Genomic DNA, 23,091 nt, shown 5'->3' on the forward strand with positions numbered 1-23,091 from the left:
CTGAAGGTTTGGGACTGGGCAATCCTCCACAACACCTTCCTGAAAGCTGTCTACATTCAAGGGGCGAAAAACTGTTTGGCAGACAAATTGAGTCGTCTTCTGCAACCTCATGAATGGACACTCAATTCCTTGCCTCTTCATACATTTTTTTCTAAATGGGGGACTCCTCAGATAGATCTCTTTGCATCTCCCCACAACCACAAACTGTCTCAGTTCTGCTCCAGGATATATTCTCCTCATTGCCTCGAGGCAGATGCTTTTCTACTGGAATGGATGAATCTCTTCCTTTATGCATTCCCTCTCATTCTCAAAACACTTGTTAAGTTGAAGAACGATCATGCCACCATGATTCTGATAGCTCCTCAGTGGGTAAGACAACCTTGGTACTCCCTTCTACTTCAACTCAGCAGCAGGGAGCCATACCCTCTACCAGTTTTTCCATCTCTGCTTACAGAGTCAAGGATCTCTACTTCATCCCAATTTGCAGTCTCTGCACCTGACAGCTTGGTACCTCTCAACATAACTCCTCTTCAGTTTTCTCAACCTGTTAGAGACATTTTTGAGGCTTCTATAGAGCCTGCCATTACACAATTATACCACCAAAAATGGACTAGATTTTCTACGTGGTGCATCTCTCATGACATGGAGCCTCGAGATACCTCCTTGGCTTCTGTCTTGGATTATCTTTAGCATTTGTCTATTTTTGGCCTCAAGTCTACATCCATTCAAGTCCATCTTCGTACAATTACTGCTTTTCATCAACCTATTGAAGGGAAACCCCTTTCTGCTCATCTGGTGGTTTCCAAATTTATAAAAGGACTTTTCAATGTCAAACCTCTTCTCAAACCACCTCCAGTGGTTTAGGATCTCAATGTTGTTCTTGCTCAATTGATGAAGTCTCCATTTGAACCAATGTCTATGGCTCATCTGAAGTATCTCACTTGGAAAGTGGTGTTTCTCATTGCCCTCACATCTGTTCGAAGAGTCAGTGCGCTTCAAGCGTTAGTTGCTGATCCACCTTTCACAATTTTACATCATGACAAAGTGGTCCTCTGTACTCATCCTAAATTCTTACATAAAGTGGTTTCAGAATTTCATCTCAACCAATCTATTGTACTTCCAGTGTTTTTTTCCAAGGCCTCATTCTCATCCTGGAGAATCAGCTCTTCATACTCTGAACTGTAAACGTGCTTTGAGGAGCCAATAGACAGAACAGACAGAGTATCGCTCAGATCTTGAGACTTTAGAAGAGTTAGTTTTTGTTCATCTGTGGAATTTTCACCTGATAGATTGAAGGGTTAACAAGTTAATCAACTTTTTGGATTTAATTAACAACTTGAAAGTAGTAATGAATCAACTGAAAATGTGTCCAAACTTTTGCATATAACAAATTCACTTTTTATTTTAATTTTTTCAAACCCTCGAACTCTTCAATTTTAATTCAAAATTTGTATTTGAAAGATGTCGTATGTAACTTTATACCATGTAGAGGTTGTTTTGAATAATGTTCTCCTAGGAAATTTTTTGAAATACACAATTTGACCATGGTACCTTAATTTTGTCGTACAATTCTACATGAATAACCTCCCTTTTTAATAAGCCGCAGTAAAGGTTTCTACCACAGCCCATGTTTATCATGTTATGTCTATATGGTAATTGTGAATTTTAAAAAAAAATAAAATAAAAGGAAACACTTTGTATTAATATAACTATAAAAGCGGTATATCAAGACTTAAATAAACTTGAAACTTAATTCCTATGAGCATCAGAGCAGCGTTGGAGTATTTAGCGCCCTGGGCCACGTTAAAAACCTTTACTGCAGTTTAGTAAAAGAGGGCCTAAATGTCTGTCAAAAATTACCCTCCCTATAATTTCCCACTTAATTCAGTTTTGGCTAAGACATATCTGACCATCTCAGGGAAAACATGAGTAAGTCATTAAATTTTAGTCATGTTTGCCCAGATTGAATCACGTACAGTATCTTTCCATAGGCATGCTCATATATCCAGCTCACAACATGATGGTTTTCTTATTGGGTGAGGTTTATTTTATTGCAGCTATACATAACAATTTAAACTCTTGAACTAGTGGTGAAAAATGGCCTAGTCTGGAATTTTTAGGTCTCTGATATTCACTTCCTGTTACAAGATTCCTGTATTATTGGCAGGCTTTATGGTGATTTTTCCACTCATCTTTAATTTTAGTTTTGAGATTGTAAGATTTTATTATCCATATAAATGTAAATGTATTCAAGTTCCTAGAAGGAAAATAAACGGAGGGAATGTTTTTAGCAAGGATTTCAGAATGAGTTGCACAAGAATCTAATAAAGGAGATTTGCAAGTTTAGGAGCAAGACAAGCTTTTGGCACAGTTCTACATTGCATAGGATGAACAGTGGAAGAAATGCTGTTGATATACAAGGATTTGGTAAGGCCTTATCTGGGACATGGCTTACATATTTCAGTACTGAAAGAACATGAATGTGATTGAGAATTCAAAGCTCACTTAGATATGGTCACCACAAGAAAAGCCTGAAGACTGGGGGAATATTCTACTGTGTATGTTACTTTTGAGAGATGTAGGCAGTTAAGAAATCTTTTAAATAAATAAATAATTTCTGGGAAGGTTTGTTTATAGTACAAGGATCACTGTAGGGCACTGATTAATACTGATGAAAGATAAAGTTGCTATAAAACATTATTCCTTATCCAGCTTTAGAGCTGTCCAAACCATCAGGTTATAGCCTCTGACCAGCTGATGCTATAGTAGATGCAGCTTGAAGGTCCTCAGTATTTTTTTACCTCCAGCAAATGGTGTAGGTTGGACTGGGACAGCTTCTTTATTTTTCTTTGCTGTAGCCTTCCTCCCTTAGGCTCAGGTTAAAGCCTTCAATCCATGGGTAGGTCTACCAACCCTTCCAGGATGAATTTGAGGAATTGATCTCTTTGCTTGAAGCCCTCACTTGTGGGCTTGCTGGCATAGGGTACTGTAGTACAACTGGTCCATGGGAATTTCCCTCCACCCTCACCCTTTGGGCTTATCTTCCTCTGGAGCCCCTATGTTAAAGTACCAAAGAATTAGCAGATGTTAGCTTTGCTGCTTTTGCAACAGGTGGTGATTTAAAAAAAAAAATAAATCTCAGCCATCAGTAACCCATTCCCAGCTAGTGGTATATTCTTTATTTTTTTCTCTGGTTTCCTGTAGTCCACATGTTGATCATTACAGTGTTCTAATTTCAGAAATGTAAATGTTTTTAAGAATCACTTAGAACATTTACATTTCTCTAAGAAACAGTGTGGTCTTCTTTCTAGGTTGAATAGCACGTCTGTTTGGTGTACAGAAGAAAACAACATAGTTCAGTTGTATATGTCTTTCGAGTCTAGTTCCTTCTCTCAATACATGTTTACATTTTTACTTTACTCTTGCAATAGTTTTTCCTTATTCTGACAGAATTTCTCTGAATGGGGCCCATAAGCTGAAGCAGTAAGTGGTAAATATTTTGGTGCTAAAATTCATGGTTATCAAGTCAACACATTACATATCTTCTATTAGATTTCATTAAAAATTGTAATATATTTAGCATATTATCTGATTTGACAGATAGTGATGACACTGGAAAGTAAATATTTGAAATAGTAGATAAATAGTTCAGTATAATTTTCCGTATTGGTACTGTTTATAAGTACTGTACTTGGGATAATGGTTGAGGAACCCAGAAAACCAGCCAAGATAGCGGATGAGAAGGATGTCTGGGTTTGAGCTCCACACACTTCATTGTTGGGCCTGCTTACTTGCCCATGGTTCCTGACCCCCGATGATAAAAAGGAAGGGGAAAACCTGGGAGATTCATACTGACCCCGGAAGAGCTCTGAAGGCTGGCCAGGACACTCTGGAAATGTTTGGTGTTCAGCCAGTGGGAGAAACTAGTAGCTGTTTGACAAGATCAGCTCTGCTGAGATCTGGAAGTATTCTGAACAATGCGGGTCACTCAGAGAGAAGAGCAATTATCTCCTGATGTTCTCTCTAGTGGACTCCTGCCAGATCATCTGGTTTGAAATCTGGAATCAACTTTGCAGTAGAAGTGGAATAACTTCCATAAGTCAAAATTTGATGGTGAAACCAGCCATTGTGACTTTTTAGAGTCAGTATGGGATACAATTCAAGAGGCTCAAACTTCTCTTATGCAACCAACGTGTAAGTTTAATGTAGATATACAGTCTCTACAAGCTCAAAAGAAGCAATTGCACCAGGCTATGGATCAGCAAGCTTATCAGTGTGTCCTCAGTTGAGGAGACATTGAAAACATTTCAAGACGTTCAGCTGAGTACCATAAAAGAAAGAGAGATAAATATGCAAAAGATGGAACATCTGGAAAATCAAATAAGTAAGAATAACCTAAGGTTTCTGAATTTCCCTAAGTCCCCTCAGATACCGGCTATTGAAACACTTAAGAAATATTTTCAAGAAGTGCTTAATTTTCCATCTGATGCTATGCCTCCTATAGTTCGAGCACAATATGTTACTGGTATTAAGAGAGGGAGCTGGAGGTGGAGGAGGACCATAGAATATTCATCAAGCTATGAACCTTACTGACTTTCTTGTTCCCTAGAAGTTATTACTGAAAGTACTACTCTTATCATAACTTTTGCCCTAGAACTGGATAGAGACAATATTCTTCACTTATAGTTTTGTTATATGAGTAATCTGTTTATTGGCTCAAAAATTCAAATTTTTCCTGATTCCCCCCCCACCCCAAAGAAATGCAGAAGAGGTGCAAGGATTTTCTTGTGCTCAAAATCCAGGGTTATTGTTCTGTGGGGAACTTTTCTCTTAAAATATGGTAGTTCTACGTGGCTCTACTTTTATTTTTTTGGACCCTAAAGAGTTGTTAATTTTGTGGTTCAGCATGAGGGAAATCAGGGGACCTCTGGACTTGCTCCTAATTAATCCACTTTAACATTACAAGTTTATACTGGATAGTGTTTTCCCTTCTCATGGTTAATTGGGTGTGTTTGCCTATACTAATATTTTCTTTCTTGGCCCTTAATTGTGGTCTCTTTAGCCAATAATTTTTGTTTCCTATTGTTTTATTTCACTAAAGCAAAATTTATTGCTTGACCTGTGATTTTGTGCATAAATCAAATTGTAAAACTTTTTTGTGGGCTTGGTTTCTTTTGCAAATCATCCATTGCCTACGACTCTATATCCCTTATTTTAATTACATTTGATATACCACCTTTTGTAGGTCATCCCAAGGTGATCTACAGTCTGAAAAAAAGAAATACAAAAATATAATCATATACATTTTAATATCCTCTTCCAGTCTGTTCTTCACCCATCCAAATCATTCCAGCTGATGCCTAAAATATCATTTTTCTTACCCTTAAAATTATATACTTGCCAACCAATTAGCATCAAGTAACTCCTGATAGTTGTTAGCTTAGTTTCACTTGACCTTTTACCTACCTTTGATCTCATAGATCAGAGGTAGGGAACTCCGGTCCTCGAGAGCCGTATTCCAGTCGGGTTTTCAGGATTTCCCCAATGAATATGCATGAGGTCTATTTGCATGCACTGCTTTCAATGCATATTCATTGGGGAAATCCTGAAAACCCGACTGGAATATGGCTCTCGAGGACCAGAGTTCCCTACCCCTGTTACAGATCATCCCCTTCGCCAGCTTGAAGGCCTTCGTATCTAGAGTACCGTACTTAATTCGCCGATGACGCCAAACTGAGTAATGTAGTGGGCAAATGCACAACAGACGAAGATTCAGTGCCCGACAACATGATGCACGACCTACTCCTACTGGAGCGATGGTCTAGGACATGGCAACTCAACTTCAATGCCAAAAAATGCAAAGTTATGCACCTGGGCAGCCAGAATCCATGCAAGTCTTATACCCTTAATGGCGAGATCCTAGCAAAAACGGTAGCAGAACGAGACTTGGGGGTAATCGTCAGTGAGGACATGAAGTCTGCCAATCAAGTGGAGCAGGCTTCGTCCAAGGCAAGACAAATCATGGGCTGCATACGAAGGGGTTTCGTCAGTCGTAAGGCGGAAGTCATTATGCCATTGTATAGATCCATGGTGAGGCCCCACCTGGAATACTGTGTGCAATTCTGGAGGCCGAATTATCGCAAGGATGTGCTGAGACTGGAGTCTGTGCAAAGAATGGCCACCCGGATGGTCTCGGGACTCAAGGATCTACCATACGAAAAACGGCTTGACAAATTACAGCTATACTCGCTCGAGGAGCGCAGAGAGAGGGGGGGCATGATCGAGACGTTCAAGTATCTTACGGGCCACATCGAGGCGGAGGAAGATATCTTCTTTTTAAAGGGTCCCACGACAACAAGAGGGCATCCGTTGAAAATCAGGGGCGGGAAACTACGAGGTGACACCAGGAAATTCTTTTTCACTGAAAGAGTGGTTGATCGCTGGAATAGTCTTCCACTACAGGTGATTGAGGCCAGCAGCGTGCCTGATTTTAAGGCCAAATGGGATCGGCACATGGGATCTATTCACAGAGCAAAGGGACATTAAGGTGGGCAGACTAGATGGGCCGTGGGCCCTTATCTGCCGTCTATTTCTATGTTCTATGTAATTGGTTTGCCTTCTACTTATGAAACTGCTTAATCCAGGTTCACGTTGGCTCTCACTTTTCCTTCTCCTATGATGTATGTAGCCTGTGGATTTCCATAGGGGTCAGTATTAGCTCCTAATCTACTTCACACAATTATAGCTCTCCTTCCTCTGCTTATACAGTTTTTTTGGCTATAGCCCCTTACCTCTGTAAGGATTATATCCAGATTTTGTTCACTGTTTATGCTCCTGATGATATCCCCTTTCAAACTTGCCTTCAAGTAATTGATGGGTAGCTACAAGACGGCCTCTCTATTCTTAATTTTTAAAAACGTGAGGCCATTTTTTTTCTGTTTGTGCTAGTATTCTCCCTCCCTAGTGGTGAAAGGCTCATCTCTTCAATCCATGACACAGTTTTATTCTAGGTTTTATTGTAGGTTATTTCAATTAAACTCTAAATTGACTATTAAACACTTCTCGTTTTTCACTTTCCAATGCATATGTTCCATAAGTCTCTTTCGCTTTCTGTACCAATCCCATCTATTCTTATTTTTATATTGGTTATTGCTGGTCTAAATTACTGTAATGCCCTCTGTAATATTTTGCCCTTAAAATCCCTAAGTATCTGCAATTGATTCAGTCCCTTACCATGAAATTTATAAAGAAAACTCATCGCTACGACTTTGTTCCCCTACCCCGCCAGCTGCCCAAAGAGGAGCACTGTCATCCAGTCTCACAGATTCTAAATTTTGGCCCTGGTTCATAGAGCTACTTATTCTCATACTCTGACTGCATTGGTTTCTCCTTATAGTCTTGGCCACTCTAACCCTTTCTTCCCTGTGCTTTTCTGACTTGATATTTCAATAGACAATCTTCGCTTATCTAGGTCATCATTTTTTGAATGCACTCCATACTCAGATTTAATTTGAAGTCTTGTATCCCAAGACAGCTATGAAAACCTGGCCATTTCAATTAGCCTCTTATGTACTACATAACCTGAGGAGTGGCCTAGTGATAGAGCTGCTGCCTCTGCACCCAGAGGTTGTAGGATCAAATCCCAGTGCTGCTCCTTGTGACCCTGGTCAAGCCACTTAATCCTCCATTGACCCTGGTACAAAATAAGTACCTGTATTTATGTAAACCACTTTAAATGTGTAACCACAAAAAATGTAGTAGAGAAGTCCCGTTTCCTTTCCCTAAGGACCTACCTTCAACCTTCTCACCCACTTTGTTCATCTTTCTCCTTATTTTCTCCCCCTCTTGCCCCCTTCTTCACTTCTCTCTAGCCATTATGTTTTTTTGATTTGCATTATAAATTCTTATGCTTTGCTTAAAAAAAACAAAAAAATTATGCCACCTATAAATAAATATAATAAATAAATAACACCTAAAATGGAGTCAATATATCAATATGTTCTCTAATGAATTACCTTTGAAAACATTAATTTGTTTTCAAGTTCCAGTAATCAAATATTTCAGAAAATAACAAAGCTTTCACCTTTTTCTGAAATTTCAAGTACTTTGACTCTAGCCTTCCATCAGTCGACTGTGCCATAAAGTTGGGGGCAATACATTGAAAAGCAGAATTTCTGGTACAACACAATTTAACTTGTGATAGAGAATGCATAGCTAATAATTCCACCCAGTGCAGTGCAGTGTTGCAAATATAGGCAAGCTTGAAAAGAATATCCTCATTTCAGGTTTTATATTATTTTACTTTAGCAGTGGTGCCAGTGCACCTGCATCATTGAATAACAGGTTCTCCATGCAGGCCTTTCTACTACTACTTTTCATAAACTCTATTCTTGATGAAACCTGAAGTATTATATTTAAGGTTAAACAAAACTGTGATGAAGATGACTGTTTGAGGAGGTTAAAGACTCCAAGAGCTATTGCTGTAGTAAAATAGCTTCTCATTTTGATTTCAGAAATCCAAGAAAGTGTCAACTCAGCATGAATCTGATGGAGACATCTTCCCATCAGATTTTGTCTCTGAGAATGTGTCGCGACAGCAGCCGGGTCGAGCTAGAAAAGAAGTGAAATATTTTGTGGAATCTGAAGAAGATGATGATTTTGATATGTTTTAATTAAATGCCCAAAAGAGCACACAAACATTTTCCAGCAAAATATCTTGTGTAGTCTTTTTGTCCTTCTGTCGCAGACTTTTGTACATTTGGCTTATGTTATGTGATGCTGTAATTGATGTTTTTTATTATTGTGTGTAGGCATTTTAACATTGTTACATATACAGTTTTATGCCCTTTTTTACTCATTGAAATGTCATGTATTTGTCTGATTGGCTTGTAGAAATGTTCTAGAGTACTGTGCTAAAGCACACATTTTAATTGTCATAGTTACAAAATGGAAATTCTGCTTTTTAAACTGAAGTTGAAACATTAAAAATTAGAACTGTGCACCTAGTGTCCAGTGTGAAGATCTGCTTGAAAGGAAGGACTGGAACAGTCTTAGAATAAATATATTTTATTCTTTGACAGTTGACTCCATGAAAAAGAAAGATAAACAGTATATGAACATAGAAAGTATTGTTAAACAATTTAAATGTACCAATGGGGGTAATGAAAGTACATCACAGACTTGCTAGAAGATTTTTTTTTTAAATCCACTCAAATGCTGATACATGAATCTTTTAACCATACTACCACAATGTTTTACTTCATTGGAGATTGAGCAGGGCAAGAGAAGCAGATAACTTTGCCAGTGTCTTCTATGCCAACATTTACGTTTTAGGAACTTATTCTCCAAACAGTGTCCCAGTTGTAGGCATTGGTAGACGTTCTACTGGCGTCTCATCATCCAATCAGGATGCACATTTTTAAAAAACACTTCACTGGGCTTAGAATGCCTACAATATTGGCGGCACTTGCACATGTACAGAGGCATCTAAGCATGCATATGGATGTCTAAGGCCGTCGTAGGTAGGCATGCCTAAGTGCTTCTCATAGGCGCGAGTCAGATGCCTTAAATGTTGGCCTTTAAAATGCTGGCCTACATTTAAGGCATCTGTAGAGGAAAATAGACAAGATTCTGGACACGGTGCCTACCGATGATTGATTGCACAGTAGGTGCCCATTTTGCAGGCGACTACCACAGCAGGCGCCATTTCCAAAATCAGGCCCTCAGTGCTGGGTGGACTGGGGTGGACTGGGGGCACTTGTGTTTGGATGCTGAAAAATACCAACTCCTTGTGGCTATATAGTTCCAAGATAGAAGATACACTCTGTACTAGGTAGTAAAGCAGCCTGCTCCATCTCCTATGAAATGTAACTAATGACCTGTGAACAAGTAAGAAAAACGTAGCAACACTGAATAGTGTTCTGCCTTGGAGGCTATCATTACTGGAAAAATGCAGAGGCTGATACTTTTTGAAACTAGATGCACTCATTACCTAAGATCAGATATATTTTTGTAAACTGTAATGTGATAAACTTTTGAACAAATCATATTGGGCTAACTGAACATAGAGAACATAGAGAATTTTTTTGTACTTAGATGGAATTAAGAGATGCAACTGAGGGCATATAATAAGCAAAGACATTTTTTCATACAAACTAAATAAGAATGTCTTAATTGTTTTTTGTTTTAAATCTAGACCTGTATAAATAGTTGTTCGTTTTGTTTCTGTTTTTTACCTTGTGATGTCTTGATCATTTTATTTATGCAAGACAAAAGGAAGAGCACCAGAAGTCCAATGGAAGGAGAGTAGAATCTAGTAGTTGTATCTACATGTTCTCAAAGATTTTGAAACCAATTTCAGGTCAATCTTCTCATACAGTCTTTTAATGTTCAGATGAGAAAATAGAAATTAATTCCTTGTGCGAAATGGCAGATTTCAAATTTCAAAAGCTTTAAAATGTTTTGTTTAGGTATGTGAGTCCAAAAAAAAAAATCAAATTCAAACAGCAAAGGGGTATATATTTTTATACATCTCAAACATCTTGGTCCATTCTGAAGTTTGTATGTAAGATCAGCAATTGAGCAGCAGTGTGCATGTGTTCTTGCTTTTTAACCCCTGTGCATAAATGAACAGGAATTCCTAAAGTGGCAGAATAGCCTTATTGCACCTGGTGTACTTCTGTACTAGTGCTATTGTTCGTTACTGAATTGGGAGAGATGCTAGCACTCTGTTCTGTAGTATTTCCACTTGGACTTGGTGTCCCTGGTTCATGGCCTTCTGAATTTTCCAGCATTTCTTGAATGAGAGGTGGCATTGATCCAGGAATCTCCATCTTCAATGTGATAACACGTTCTGCCCCTTTTAAAGAAAAAATAAAGTAGAATTTTGTAACAAAAAAGACAGAAAAATCAAGACTTAAATTGCTTTTATATAGAATTACATCCCTCTCCCAATCTGGGGCTAATTGATTAGTTTCATATATGCTGTTAAAGAAGTAGTTTATGGTTTATTCCTCTCTATATACTGCCTTTTACTATAGTAGCAAAGTGGTTCACAATATAATCATAAGTTAGGAAATAGAAAGAACTACAGTTATAGGAAAGAATATGAGAATAGCCTTGCTGTGTCAGAGCAATGGTCCATCTAATCCAGTAGCTCATCAGGAAAAGAATGGAAAACAAAGATGAAAATGTTATAATGCCCCTGTACCGCTTTATGGTACGGCCGCACTTCAAATACTGTGTGCAGTTCTGGTCGCCGTATCTCAATCAAGATATAGCGGAATTAGAAAAGGTACAGAGAAGGACGATGAAAATGATAAAAGGAATGGGACGGCTTCCCTATGAGGAAAGGCTAAAGCAGCTATGGTTCTTCAGTTTAGAAAAGAGGTGACTCAGATATGATAACGGTCTATAAAATAGTGAGTGGAGTGGAAAGGGTAGATGTGAATCGCTTGTTCACTCGTTCCAAAAATACTAGGATTCGGGGGGCATGCAGTAAAACTAAGCAGTAGAGTTTTAAAAATCCAAGGAAAATATTTCTTTACACAATGTGTAATTAAACTCTGGAATTCATTGCCAGAGAATGTGGTGAAATAAGATAGTTTAGCGGGATTTAAAAAACATTTGGATAATTTTCTAAAAGAGAAGTCCATAGGCTGTTATTGAGATGACTTTGGAAAAACCACTGCTTATTTCTAGGATAAACAGTATAAAATCTGTTTACTACTTGGGATCTAGCTAGGTACTTGGGACCTGGGTTGGCTACTGTTGGAAATAGGATACTGAGCTTGATGGACCTTCGGTCTGTTCCAGTATGGCAATTCTTATGTTCACAGTGGCCAGTACCTGGCAAAAACCCAAAGAGTAGCAATATTCCAAGCTACCAATCCAGGGCAAGCAGTGGCTTCCACCATATCTGTCTCAATAACAGACTATGGACTTTTCCTCTCGATGAATCTTAAGGTCATGAAACAATGCCTTTCAACCTGATCTTCAGGGACCACCTGGCCAATTGGGTTTTCAGGATATGCACAGTGAATATGCACAAGATGTATTAGCATGCATTTCTTCCAATGAATGCAAATATCTCATGCATATTCAATGTGGATATCCTGAAAACCTGACTGGCCGGGTGGTCCCTGAGGACTGGTTGAAAATTACAGTTCTAAAATATCTGTATGTAAAATTATGTGGGATTAGCTTGGAACTGTAAAAATGTATCTCTTAATTTGTGAATGGACAGGCTTTCATCAGTCTTTGTAGTCATCTTTATACTTTGTTCCTTAGAAAGTGGGCTATAAATATTGAATTAAAATCTAATTTGTGATCTATCAGAACTATCTGAAGTAGTAGTAGATCAGACAGATAACTGATAAACCACAATTAAGGTGCTCCATAAATATCTACTCTGCTCTTATCACATAGGAATTTTTATTTTGTTTTCAGAAATGGCTTTGTAAAACTGAAATTTTCAAATTAAAGCAGCACATTGTTTTCTGCTGGACTAGTTCCATTCCTTTTTCTGAGAAATAGAGAATGTAGAATTTCATCTATGCATAGTATTTGCATTTCATACACACTTTAATCTGTTCCTCTGCACTGAGGATCATGATAAGGAAGCCACTTCTGATTTCTAAAATTGGTTATTCATCAGACTTCAATATGTCTTTTGGGTGTGTGTTTTGGGTGGCATCTTAGCAAACTCTGCAGTCTGTTTAGTTCTTTCCATATCACAGAGGAAGGTTTATATCCAGTGTGAAATCCTGCTGAATGAGAAATTGCTGAACTGTCAACAATTAAGTCCTATGACAATAAACAGAAATTAACTGAACGAAGAGCAAAATGAGGCCAAGCAGAATAATGATAGTATTAGTAATGAAGGCTTATTTGGCACAGCAGCAAGAATGCTGTATGCCAAACATACAGTTACAGATATGTAAAATCACTTTGTGTAGCTTGGCAAAGAAAAATATATGTTTTAAAAATGTTAAATATCATAAAACCTCTGGGCAAGGTTTGCAGGGAGAATAAATGTGGCAGTACAGAAATATGAAATAGTTTCATAAATAAGTCTTGGCAAAACACTTGAGACTAATGTCTTGAGAAGGCCTTTTCTTTCAAGTACCAATATATTTTAATTGATAGCTTTATTTTAAGAACAGTCATTACTTTTCCTTTAGATTTGCTTATGGCTGTCTCCTATTTTTCAGCTGATTGAATTTTACTGAGAGCTAATGTAGAAACTTTGATTATTAATCCTGCTAGAGCAGCCCATGCCAGTGGGTTACATCCCTTCATGAGCAGAAGATTCTGAACTATTTCAGTGACATAATAATAATTTTATTCTTGTATACCGCCGTACCAAAAAAGTTCTACAACAAGCTGAGCTAGTACATACAATACAGATAAAATACAAGATTGGGATGATGGAAGCTTATAACAGATAAAAGCAGAATGCATTTACAATACAATGCAGATAAAATACATTGGATTAAAATAAGAGAAACTTATTGACAGTTAAAAAGAATGCATTTAAAATAAAATACTAGTATAAGAACTAGTGCATGTCAGAATCCTTCAGTATTCTGTTATATAAACAGGAATCTGTACTTCAGGTGAACATTCTCTGGTCTCAAACTGTTGTAGAAGGATGTCAATCACATCTTTCAGTTCCTCCTTCACATGTGAAATATAGGGCTCCTTTTATCAAGCTGCGCTAGTGGTTTAATGCGCGTAATAGCGCATGTTAAACCACTAGCCGCTACCGCCTCGAGCAGGCAGTAGTTTTTGGCCAGCGTGAGGGTTAGCGCGTGATGAAACGTCGCACGCGTTAACCCACAGGTGTCAAAGTCGGTCCTCGAGGGCCAGAATCCAGTCGGGTTTTCAGGATTTCCCCAATAAATCTGCATGAGATCTATTTGCATGCACTGCTTTTAATGCATATTCATTGGGGAAATCCAGAAAACCCGACTGGATTCCGGCCCTCGAGAAGGGACTTTGACACCCCTGCGTTAACCCCTCTAGCGCGGCTTGATAAAAGGAGCCTGTAGTGCCCTCTTCAGTTTTTCCTTCTGCAAGCAAACTGAGAAAGTGTGTTCTGATCTGTTCTGGTTTTTAATTTTTTTTATTTTCAGGTATTTTTCTATCCGATTTGGGAGACTTCAGTGCCTAGAGGTCCCCAGTTTGGGGCATCTCTGCCTGGGAGAGGATGCATATTTACATGGGCAGTCTGCTGCTCACAGGGCAACCTCCAGGTGTACCTGTTGAGCCAGCCTGCTTGGTACAATTTGGAAGTTCTGGGACTGTTCCTCTGGGAGCTAGCTCATCTTCTGATTTATCAGAGATGAGTGTGCAGGCTGTGAGGTCCCTTTGGGCTTCAGGGAGCCATCTGCATTTTTTGCTTCCCCTTATCGAGGACTGAGGATCTGTGGGGGTTGAAGTCTCAGGTATGGTCTGACTGGCAGCCCGAAGATCTACAGTTTTGGATCCATTCTGGAAAGGATTTGAGGCAGAAAATCTCCCATCAGTCAGGTTGCAGGAAAGCTGACAAGGCAGACACTAGCACAGTACAGTGTGTATAACCCATTATTCCCTATGGGAAAATCAGGGAGTCAACAAATGTGATTTTTGAGGGTTTCTGGGGCCAGAGTTAGGGTCCCCCCATCTCCAAAACACCTTTCCTTGAGTTTTTTTTAAACTTAAGGGGAGCTCCCTCAGGCTGTTTTTGACACAAAGTTGCTGGTGGTGGCCATCTTGGATTGTAAACAAACTTTTTTTTCTAAAATCTCCATCTGCCTCAAATCCCCTTGATTGTGCTCAAAATCAATTGGGATGGGTTCAGGCTTTTTTACCCCCATATCAAGCCAGTTTTGTGCTGGATGGTCAGCCAAGGAGCATCCATGTACCACGTGTCCATCCCAAAACAGGACGTGACGTCAGAGGAGGGGCAGGATCGCAGCAGAGGGAAAGAGCAGTGGAGCCCGATGGTAGCCTGCTAGAATCGCTACACTACCAGCAATCCTCTGCAGGCTGTAATTAGTTTTGAAAGTGAGACCAGGAGGTCAGGGGGAAAGCCGGGTGACGGTGGAGAGAAGGGGGAACATGCAAGCCCTTGGTGGGACCCTTGGTGTAGCTATTAAAAGTACATGGAGGGAGGAGGTCCAAAAAGGGGCATATGCCAGACTGATGGTGGGAGGAAGGAGAATAAATTATGGGTCTTAAAACAGAGGAGAGGGAGAGAGATGGTGGACAATGAATGGAGGGAGGGAAAAAAAGGGAGAGAAGTTGAACAAAAGGGATGGTGTGGAGGGAGGAGGGATAGAAATAATAATAATTTATTTTCTTATATACCGCCCCATCAACAGTTCTGGGCAGTTCACAACAAGAATAAAATTGAACAGTTCAGCAAAAATTATACAGTTCCACAATAATAATACATCATAACAATCAATACAGCAATTTAAAATCCTAAAATCTAATGAAAAAGATGCATAGTATATTAAACAGCCTGCAGCAAATTCTTCTAAAAATTGGATCAACTCTAATTGAAACACACTTTAAAAAGATTAAAAAGTCAAGGAAAAAATAAAACACATCGCAATTAAAATCATTATTCTAGTTTGTCAAATAAATGCGTTTTTTAATAATTTTCTAATTGTAAAATAATAAGTTTGAGCAATCAGCGGGAGTAACCAGGAATTCAACTTCCCGGCCTGATACTCCAATGTCCTGTCTAGAAAAGTTTTATAACGGCAGGACCATGGGGCAGGGAAGACAAAAATACCTGAATTTCTGGTATCTTTTGCTGAACAAGGCAATTTCAGGTAAGGAACCAAGTAGGATGGAAATAGACCAAAAAAAAGTGCCTTATAACTTATGCACCCAAACTTGAAGAACACTCTGGCCCCAAATGGCAACCAGTGCACTTTAGCATAGAAAGGGCTAACATGGTCATAAAATACTGGATGGGGGGCATGGTCATTAGAAAAATGCTGGACTGTGGGGATAGAGACAAAAAAAAGGAGAGATGCCAGACCTCCGGGGGAGGAAAGGGAAACGGAAGATGGATGGTGAGCATGGAGAAAGAAGAAATATCAGGAGACCATGGCAAGCAAGTTAACAGAAGACAAACAGAAACCAGAGCCAGGGCCAACATGATTTGAATAATGACCAGACAACAAAAGGTAGAAAACTAATTTTATTTTCTGTTTTCTGATTACAATATGTCAGATTTGAAATGTCTTAACACCAGCCAGAGCTGGTGTTAGACAGCGAATGTGAGCTAGGGCCTAACAGAAAGAGGAAAAATCTTTTTTGTTTGTTTATTTTGTTTACACCACTCGCCAGTGGGGATAGGAGAGGGCAAAGGGGGTGGGGTGGGTGAAGAGGCTACAAAATAAACCCGCCAACATGTTTGAAAAAAAAACACCCAATTGGACAGGAGAATCAAATTGAAAAATCGATTCAATAGGCTGAATCGAATCAAAACATTTTCCCTGAATTGGGCAACACTACTGGAGACTGTAAATGCAGCCCTCAAAGTGCCACATTTCCATATTGAGATGGTCTGGTCAGTAATTGCGGTAGTGGAATTGGGGTAATTCCTAGCGTCACTGGATCTGATGGAGGTGTGCCTTCATATTCCCATTTTCCCAGCCCACATGAAATACCTGAGATTTCCAGTTTGTGACCCTATCCTTTGGTTTGGCAACAGTACCTCACACCTTCACCAAGGTCATGATGGTGGCAGCTCACCTTTATAGGATGGGAGTACAGGTCCACCCATACTTGGATGATTAGCTTATCAGAGCCCCATCAAGGTTGGAGGGCGAGCTAGCTGTGTGGCAAGTGGTAAATCTATAGGATTTGGGCTGGATAGTAAACTTCAAGAAGAGTCATCTAGAAACAACCCAAAGCTTGAAGTATTTGGGAGCATGCTTTGACATGGCAAAGGGATGCATCTTTCTTCCTGAGCCACGTAAACAGAAGCTCGGGAAGCAGATTGCAGATCTAGCAATGCAAGATCCCACTGCCTGGTATTACCTTCAGGTTCTGGGCTCGATGGCATTAATCCTGGAAGTGGTTCCCTGTGTAAAGGCACACATGCGTCCCCTACAGGATTCTCTTCTCTCCGATGATCCCCGCAGCTACATTCCCTACAAATGCAGGTCCCCTGGACAGTGAATGTGAGGAACTTGTTGAGAGGTGGCTCTTGTTGAGAGGTGTTCCTCTGAATTCCCTCATGGGTGATCCTCACAACTGATGTCAGCCTGTTAGGCTGGGGGGGCCCATTTCGGCAGGTGTCCACTGCAGGGCCAATGGTCTCTCCATCAGAGAAAATGGTTCTTAGATCGTCTGGGACTGTGGACCATTTGACTAGCCTTAAAGGCGCTGGAAAAAAGATCTAGAAGGCAAGGCAGTGTGTTCTCTGACAATGCCACCGCAGTAGCATATGTAAACAGACAAGGTGACACCAAGAATACATCTGGAGGCACAGATGTTCAGGTGGGTGGAGGCTCTTCAGGTGCTCTCCGAAGTCCATGTAGCAGGAAAGGAAAATGTGCAAGCTGACTTTCTCAGTCAACACTCTAGACCCAGGAGAATGGTCCCTGTCCCAAAGAGCTTTCAACCTCATTGTGAAATGCTGGGTAACTCCAGTGATGGACTTGATGGCTTCAGCCAAGAACAAGAAGGTGGATTGCATCTACAGCTGAAGACATGAACCAGACGCACAGGGCTGGAAGAGAAGCTGCTTTGTGTTTCCACCATGGCCTATGATGGGCCAAGTCATTTGTAGATCATGCCTTATCCAGAACTTGTGATCCTAGTAGCCCAAATTGGCCTCGGCCATGGAATGTGCATATAATAAGGCTCCAACGGGACAGATGCATCAAGCTACCTGTTCATACAGAGCTACTCAGTCAAGATCCAATCCACGTGGAGAACACAGATCGCTTTAGTCTTAAGGCATGGCTGAGCGCTCAGCTTAGTATGTAAAGGATATACTGTTCTTCTCCAAGCTAAAAAGCCTTTGACTGTTGCAGCCTGGAGGGCTTTTAAGCTCTGGTGCACCAAGAATAATGTGGAGCCCTTCAAGGCTCCAATTCCGGTGATGCTTGCATTTCTCCAGGCTGAGCTAGAGAAGGGCCTGGCATCTCTCAAAGTACAGGTGGCAGTCTTCTGAGCTTGAGTGGGAAAGGTCTTGCTGGTGTCTCATCCAAATGTGATCAGATTTTTGAAGGGGACGCTTAGATTGTCCTTTCAGAACAATATTAAGATTCCACATCAGAAAGGGGTGGCATAACGGAGGCATTGAGCAGTGCTGCCCGAAAAAATCTGTAGATCAGATACTTAGTCTTCTCTTCATACCTTTACAAGATTCTACAAAGTGGCAGCTCAAGAGGATGCCGCTTTTGGGTCCTCAGTTTTGTAGGCAGGCTCATCTGTCCCACCCTAGGCATCTGCCACTGTTTTGGTACATCACATCAAGTTTATGTAACAGAATGGAAGATTAGGTTCTTACCTGGATAATCTTTCTATTAATACATACAGGAATTTTGTACAGCCTGCCCTGTTAGTTTTCAATGCACCTGCATTCTGCCTTGGATAAATCTATGGTCCAAAACTGAAGTTTTTCTCCTTTTAGACGGAAGTACATGTAATTATATATGATTAATAAAGCAATAAGTTTGTTGAGCGCCTGAGCTCCTTATGCATTTGTGTTTGTTGCACACAGCAGTTTGGTTTGGTTTGTTGGTATGCCTATGTTATTAGTTCATGCTAACTATTGTTCTTTTTTATGAGTTACAAAGAACAGAAATGAAATGGGGGTTTTCGGGGAAGTTTCCTGTGCCACCAGTGAGTACCTGAATATAAACCACTTAGACTGTAAGTGGTATATAAATAAATAAATAGTGGATATTGATTACTTTGGTTCAAACTGAAGGCACTATACTCCACTGGTGAGAGAGGTGGAGCTGAAAGATGTGATTGACATCCTAATGCAATATTTCTCACCTCATTGCTCACCTCAAGTATAGAAAGAAGATTGGGTTCTCACCTAGATAAGTGAAGTTGAGCTAGTGTAGTAGGATTTTTAGGTAAGGTAGGGCGCTGTGAAGTTGGGTTGACTGCTCCTGGGGATTGGATCACAGCCTTACCCCAGATGAGCTGGAAGTGCCTGGAGCTTCTTGCCCTGAACTGTAGCCAACAAGAGAGATCTGGGCTGAGTGCTACTATACGCTTCACCATAAATGCTAATCTCATGGATTGGAGAGCCCATTTAAGGGCACAATCTGCTTGGCTTTCAAGGGCTTTCCCCCTTCCTGGTGGGAAATTCAGTTCAGATGTGTGTCACCATAGTGGTGGTATATATCAACAAATGGAGAAACCAGGACTGTGACACTGGTGCTGGAAGCAGATTAGCTGTGCCAGTGGGCAAAATGCAATCACTTAGTGCTCTCAGCAGCTCACCTTGCTGGGTCAGAAAATATGCAGGCAGACTTTTTAATTCCTTAGATCTAGGGGAATAGGAGCTGAGACCAGAGGTATTTCAGCTGGCAGTGGACTGCTAGGGGACACCTGGTTGCAATCTGAAAGTGTCAAGATTTTTCAGTTGCAAAAAGGAGACCAGAATATCAGGAATTGATATTCTGGTGCAACTGTAGTAAAGCCAAGAGCCTTTATAAGTGTCCTCTTCCCCCCCCCCCCCCCCCCCTTGGCTTCTGATAATCAGAGTGTTCTGGAGGATGGCTAAATATCCTTTCTTGATAGTAGGGGGGGAATCCTAGATTTGATATACTGACTTTGTGGGTGCAATCTAAGCAGTTTACTTTTATGTAGGTACTTTGTCTTTAGTGGATTTGCAATCTGTTTTTGTATCTGGGGCAATGGAGGGTTTAGGTGACTTGCCAAGGATTACAAGGAGCTAAAGTACACTGGGAATTGAACCCAGTTCCCCAAGTTCTCAGCCCACCGCACTAACCATAAGGCTATTTTTCTACTCTTGATGATGATCCTGTTGGCTCCGGATTTGCCTAGGATTCATGGTACACAACCCTGCAATATTTCCTGATGGACCTTTCATTTCCCCTTCCAAAGGGATGCAGGATTCTGAGGTAGGGCCCCATCTTGGTGGAGGACCCACTTCCCTTCTTGCTTCCAACTAGGCCCTTAAAAGGCTCTGCCTGTTGCTCTTATTCAGGCCAAAAGCATTCTACTTCCTTGAATTACATGCACATGTAGACAATTGGCAAACTGGTGCTCCAAAAGAAAGTTTTCCCTGTGCCAGGTTCTCTTTTTTTTTTTTTTTTTTTTGGGGGGGGAGGGGAGGTTACCTTTTTTTTTTCCAGTTGTAACTGAAGGTGAATTATACTTAGGTATTTCCTTGTCCTCGAAGGGCTTTGTACCTGAGGCAATGGAGGATTAAGTGAATTACTCAAGATTATCAGGATCCACAGTGGGTGTTGAACCCTGGCTTTCCTAGTTGTCAGCACGGTGCTCTTAGACCTAGGGAACTTTTCCACTATTTTGGTTTTCTTGCAGCATGGTCTGACCCTTACCTCTGAAGGTCCAGGTGGCAGCTCACTCTTGTTTTCAAGGGAAGATACAAGGGTCTTTTATGGCAGCTCTCCCTGAGATTCTTATGAGGTAGCAAGGTGGTAGACTTAGGAGTAATGAAACAACAAGGCAAATAGTCCACCAAAGAATCCAATGTGGAACAAAAGATTGGCAAACAATATAGAGATTAAATTCAGATTTATTCACGGTGCTTCCACCAACAGTGCCTGATGTATTTTGCCAAACAAGGCTGCCTCGGGGACAAATAACTAGCTGGGTACGGAAAAGCTTCCACTAACATTAAAAATCAGCTGGTGCAAAAGAACAGCTTACTTCAACAAGAATTCTGGATCTGTGGTAACTCGCACCAGCTGGGGCAATGTGGCCAATTTTGGATGGACTTCAGCAGTCTGTGGCCTATATATGGCAAGATAGATCAGGAGCAATTATGCATATTTCATATGCCACATTTTTATCATCTGAGTACAGATCTTGCTTATAACAGAGGAGAGGGGAGGACATCTTAGAGAAACTTGGCAAGTAAAAGAATAATTACTAGATGTTGGACAGACAGGTTGGACCACTAAGGTCTTCATCAACTGTCATTTACTATGTTGCTTGTAAATATCGTTGTTGTTCCCCTCCACCCACCAACCCCCCACTGAAAGTGGCATTTCCCAAGCAGGACCTTAATTTGCTTCTTTGAAGGACCTTACTTTAAAATCAGTTTTCCTAAGGGTTTGCTGCACAGTCATTTTGGACATACATCTGGAAGCCTCCTGGTTCGTTTGGATGGTGAGTTGCTCCATAGTAGCATGCCAATCAGCCCGCACCAACTTGTGCAGCTGATGTTCACCTCTCACATCGATGGCTCGTGCTGCCCCACAGTTACCATGTCGAGTCATCAAAAAGGTTTAATTCATCCACTCATGGTACACTTTCACCACAGCAGCCCATGAACCAGTTCACAAAATCTGCTGTTTCCGAAATGCTGCCACCCTTGGCCCTGTGGCCAATAATAATACCTTTTTCAACATCTAATAAATTGCTCTTTTACCCCCTGACAACCACAGTTGCTATATTGGCAACTTGCTGACCTCTGTCAGAGGTAGACATGATCACAATAATGTGACTATATTGTATATGTATATATATATTAATATATATATTAATATATATATATATATATATATATATATATATATATATACTGTATATATACACCCACACATATATTGCCACTCTGCAGGGATGGGTGTTGCCATTTTTCTATGAATGATGACAGACATTTGTGTGCCTGATTTTGGTATTCATAGTTTGGAAATTTCAGTTTGGAAAATGGCTATTCATTTTGGATATCTTCAGTGCAAGTCCATCCTCACATTTTCAAACAGTAAATTCTGATTTATTTATTTTTTTTCCTGTTTGAAGATGGCTGTGAAATGATTTTTTTAGATGTAATGAACAAGATATCCTAATTCTGACTTGAATGTTATTTTGAAAATAACCTTCTTGGTCTCTTAATAGTTACAGAGAACTGTGCAACCAGAATTTTCTGTTATATCTGGACCCCCATGTAAGATTGTAATCCCTATACATGCACAGAATGTAATAATGTAACTCCTGGCTATGTTGTTTCTTCTTAGAAACATAAAAACATGATGGCAGATAAAGGCCAAATGGCCTATCCAATCTGCCCATCTGCAGTAACCATTATCTCTTCCTCTCTCTAAGAGATCCCATGTGACTATCCCAGGCTTTCCTGAAATCAGACACAGTCTCTGTCTCCACCACCTCTACCGGGAGACTGTTCAACACATCTACCACCCTTTCTGTAAAAAAATATTTCCTTAGATTATTCCTGAGCCTATCACCTCTTAATTTCATCCTATGCCCTCTTATTCCAGAGCTTCTTTTCAATTGAAAGAGACTTGACTCATGCACATTTATGCCACATAGGTAGTTAAACATCTCCATCATATCTCCCCTCTCCCGCCTTTCCTCCAAAGTATACAGATTGAAATCTTTAAGTCTGTCTCCATACGCATTATGACGAAGACCACACACCATTTTAGTAGCCTTTTTATATCTTTTTGAAGGTGCAGCCTCCAGAATTGTACACAATATTCTAAATGAGGTCTCACCAGAGTCTTATTCAGGGGCATCAATACTTTCTTTTTCCTACTGGCCATACCTCTCCCTATGCACCCTAGCATCCTTCTAGCTTTCACCGCACCTTTTCAATCTGTTCAGCCTCATTAAGATCATCACATGCAATCACACCCAAGTCCCGATCTTCTTATGTGCACCTAAGTAATTCACTCCCTAAACTAACGTTCCCTTGGATTTTTGCAGCCCAAATACCTGACCTTGCATTTCTTAGCATTAAATTTTAGCTGCCAAATTTCAGACCATTCTTCAAGCTTCGCCAGGTTTTTCTTCATGTTATTCACACCATCCTGGGTGTCTATTACAGATTTTGATATCATCCGCATAGAGGTAAATCTTACCCGACAGCCCTGCAGCAATATC

The 23,091-nt window shown here is 40.2% G+C and overlaps 2 protein-coding genes across 5 annotated transcripts in view; one reads left to right on the plus strand and one right to left on the minus strand.

Annotated features, from left to right (window-relative positions):
* The window catches only part of TOP2B (DNA topoisomerase II beta), a 639,919-nt gene extending 630,920 nt beyond the window's left edge, over positions 1 to 8,999 (plus strand). The window contains 1 exon segment of the mRNA XM_033930173.1: positions 8,514 to 8,999. Within this exon segment, the coding sequence (XP_033786064.1) occupies positions 8,514 to 8,672 (159 nt within the window). The 3' untranslated portion in view covers positions 8,673 to 8,999.
* A 127-nt stretch (positions 9,000 to 9,126) lies between these two features.
* RARB (retinoic acid receptor beta) overlaps positions 9,127 to 23,091 on the minus strand; it is a 751,528-nt gene continuing 737,563 nt past the window's right edge. For all 4 annotated transcript variants that reach the window (XM_033930170.1, XM_033930168.1, XM_033930169.1 and 1 more), the window contains one exon: positions 9,127 to 10,858. In XM_033930170.1, the coding sequence (XP_033786061.1) occupies positions 10,659 to 10,858 (200 nt within the window). In that variant the 3' untranslated portion in view covers positions 9,127 to 10,658. The remainder of the gene's footprint in view (positions 10,859 to 23,091) is intronic.

This window comes from Geotrypetes seraphini, chromosome 2 (genome assembly GCF_902459505.1).
Source record: "Geotrypetes seraphini chromosome 2, aGeoSer1.1, whole genome shotgun sequence".
Taxonomy (NCBI): Eukaryota; Metazoa; Chordata; class Amphibia; order Gymnophiona; family Dermophiidae; genus Geotrypetes; species Geotrypetes seraphini.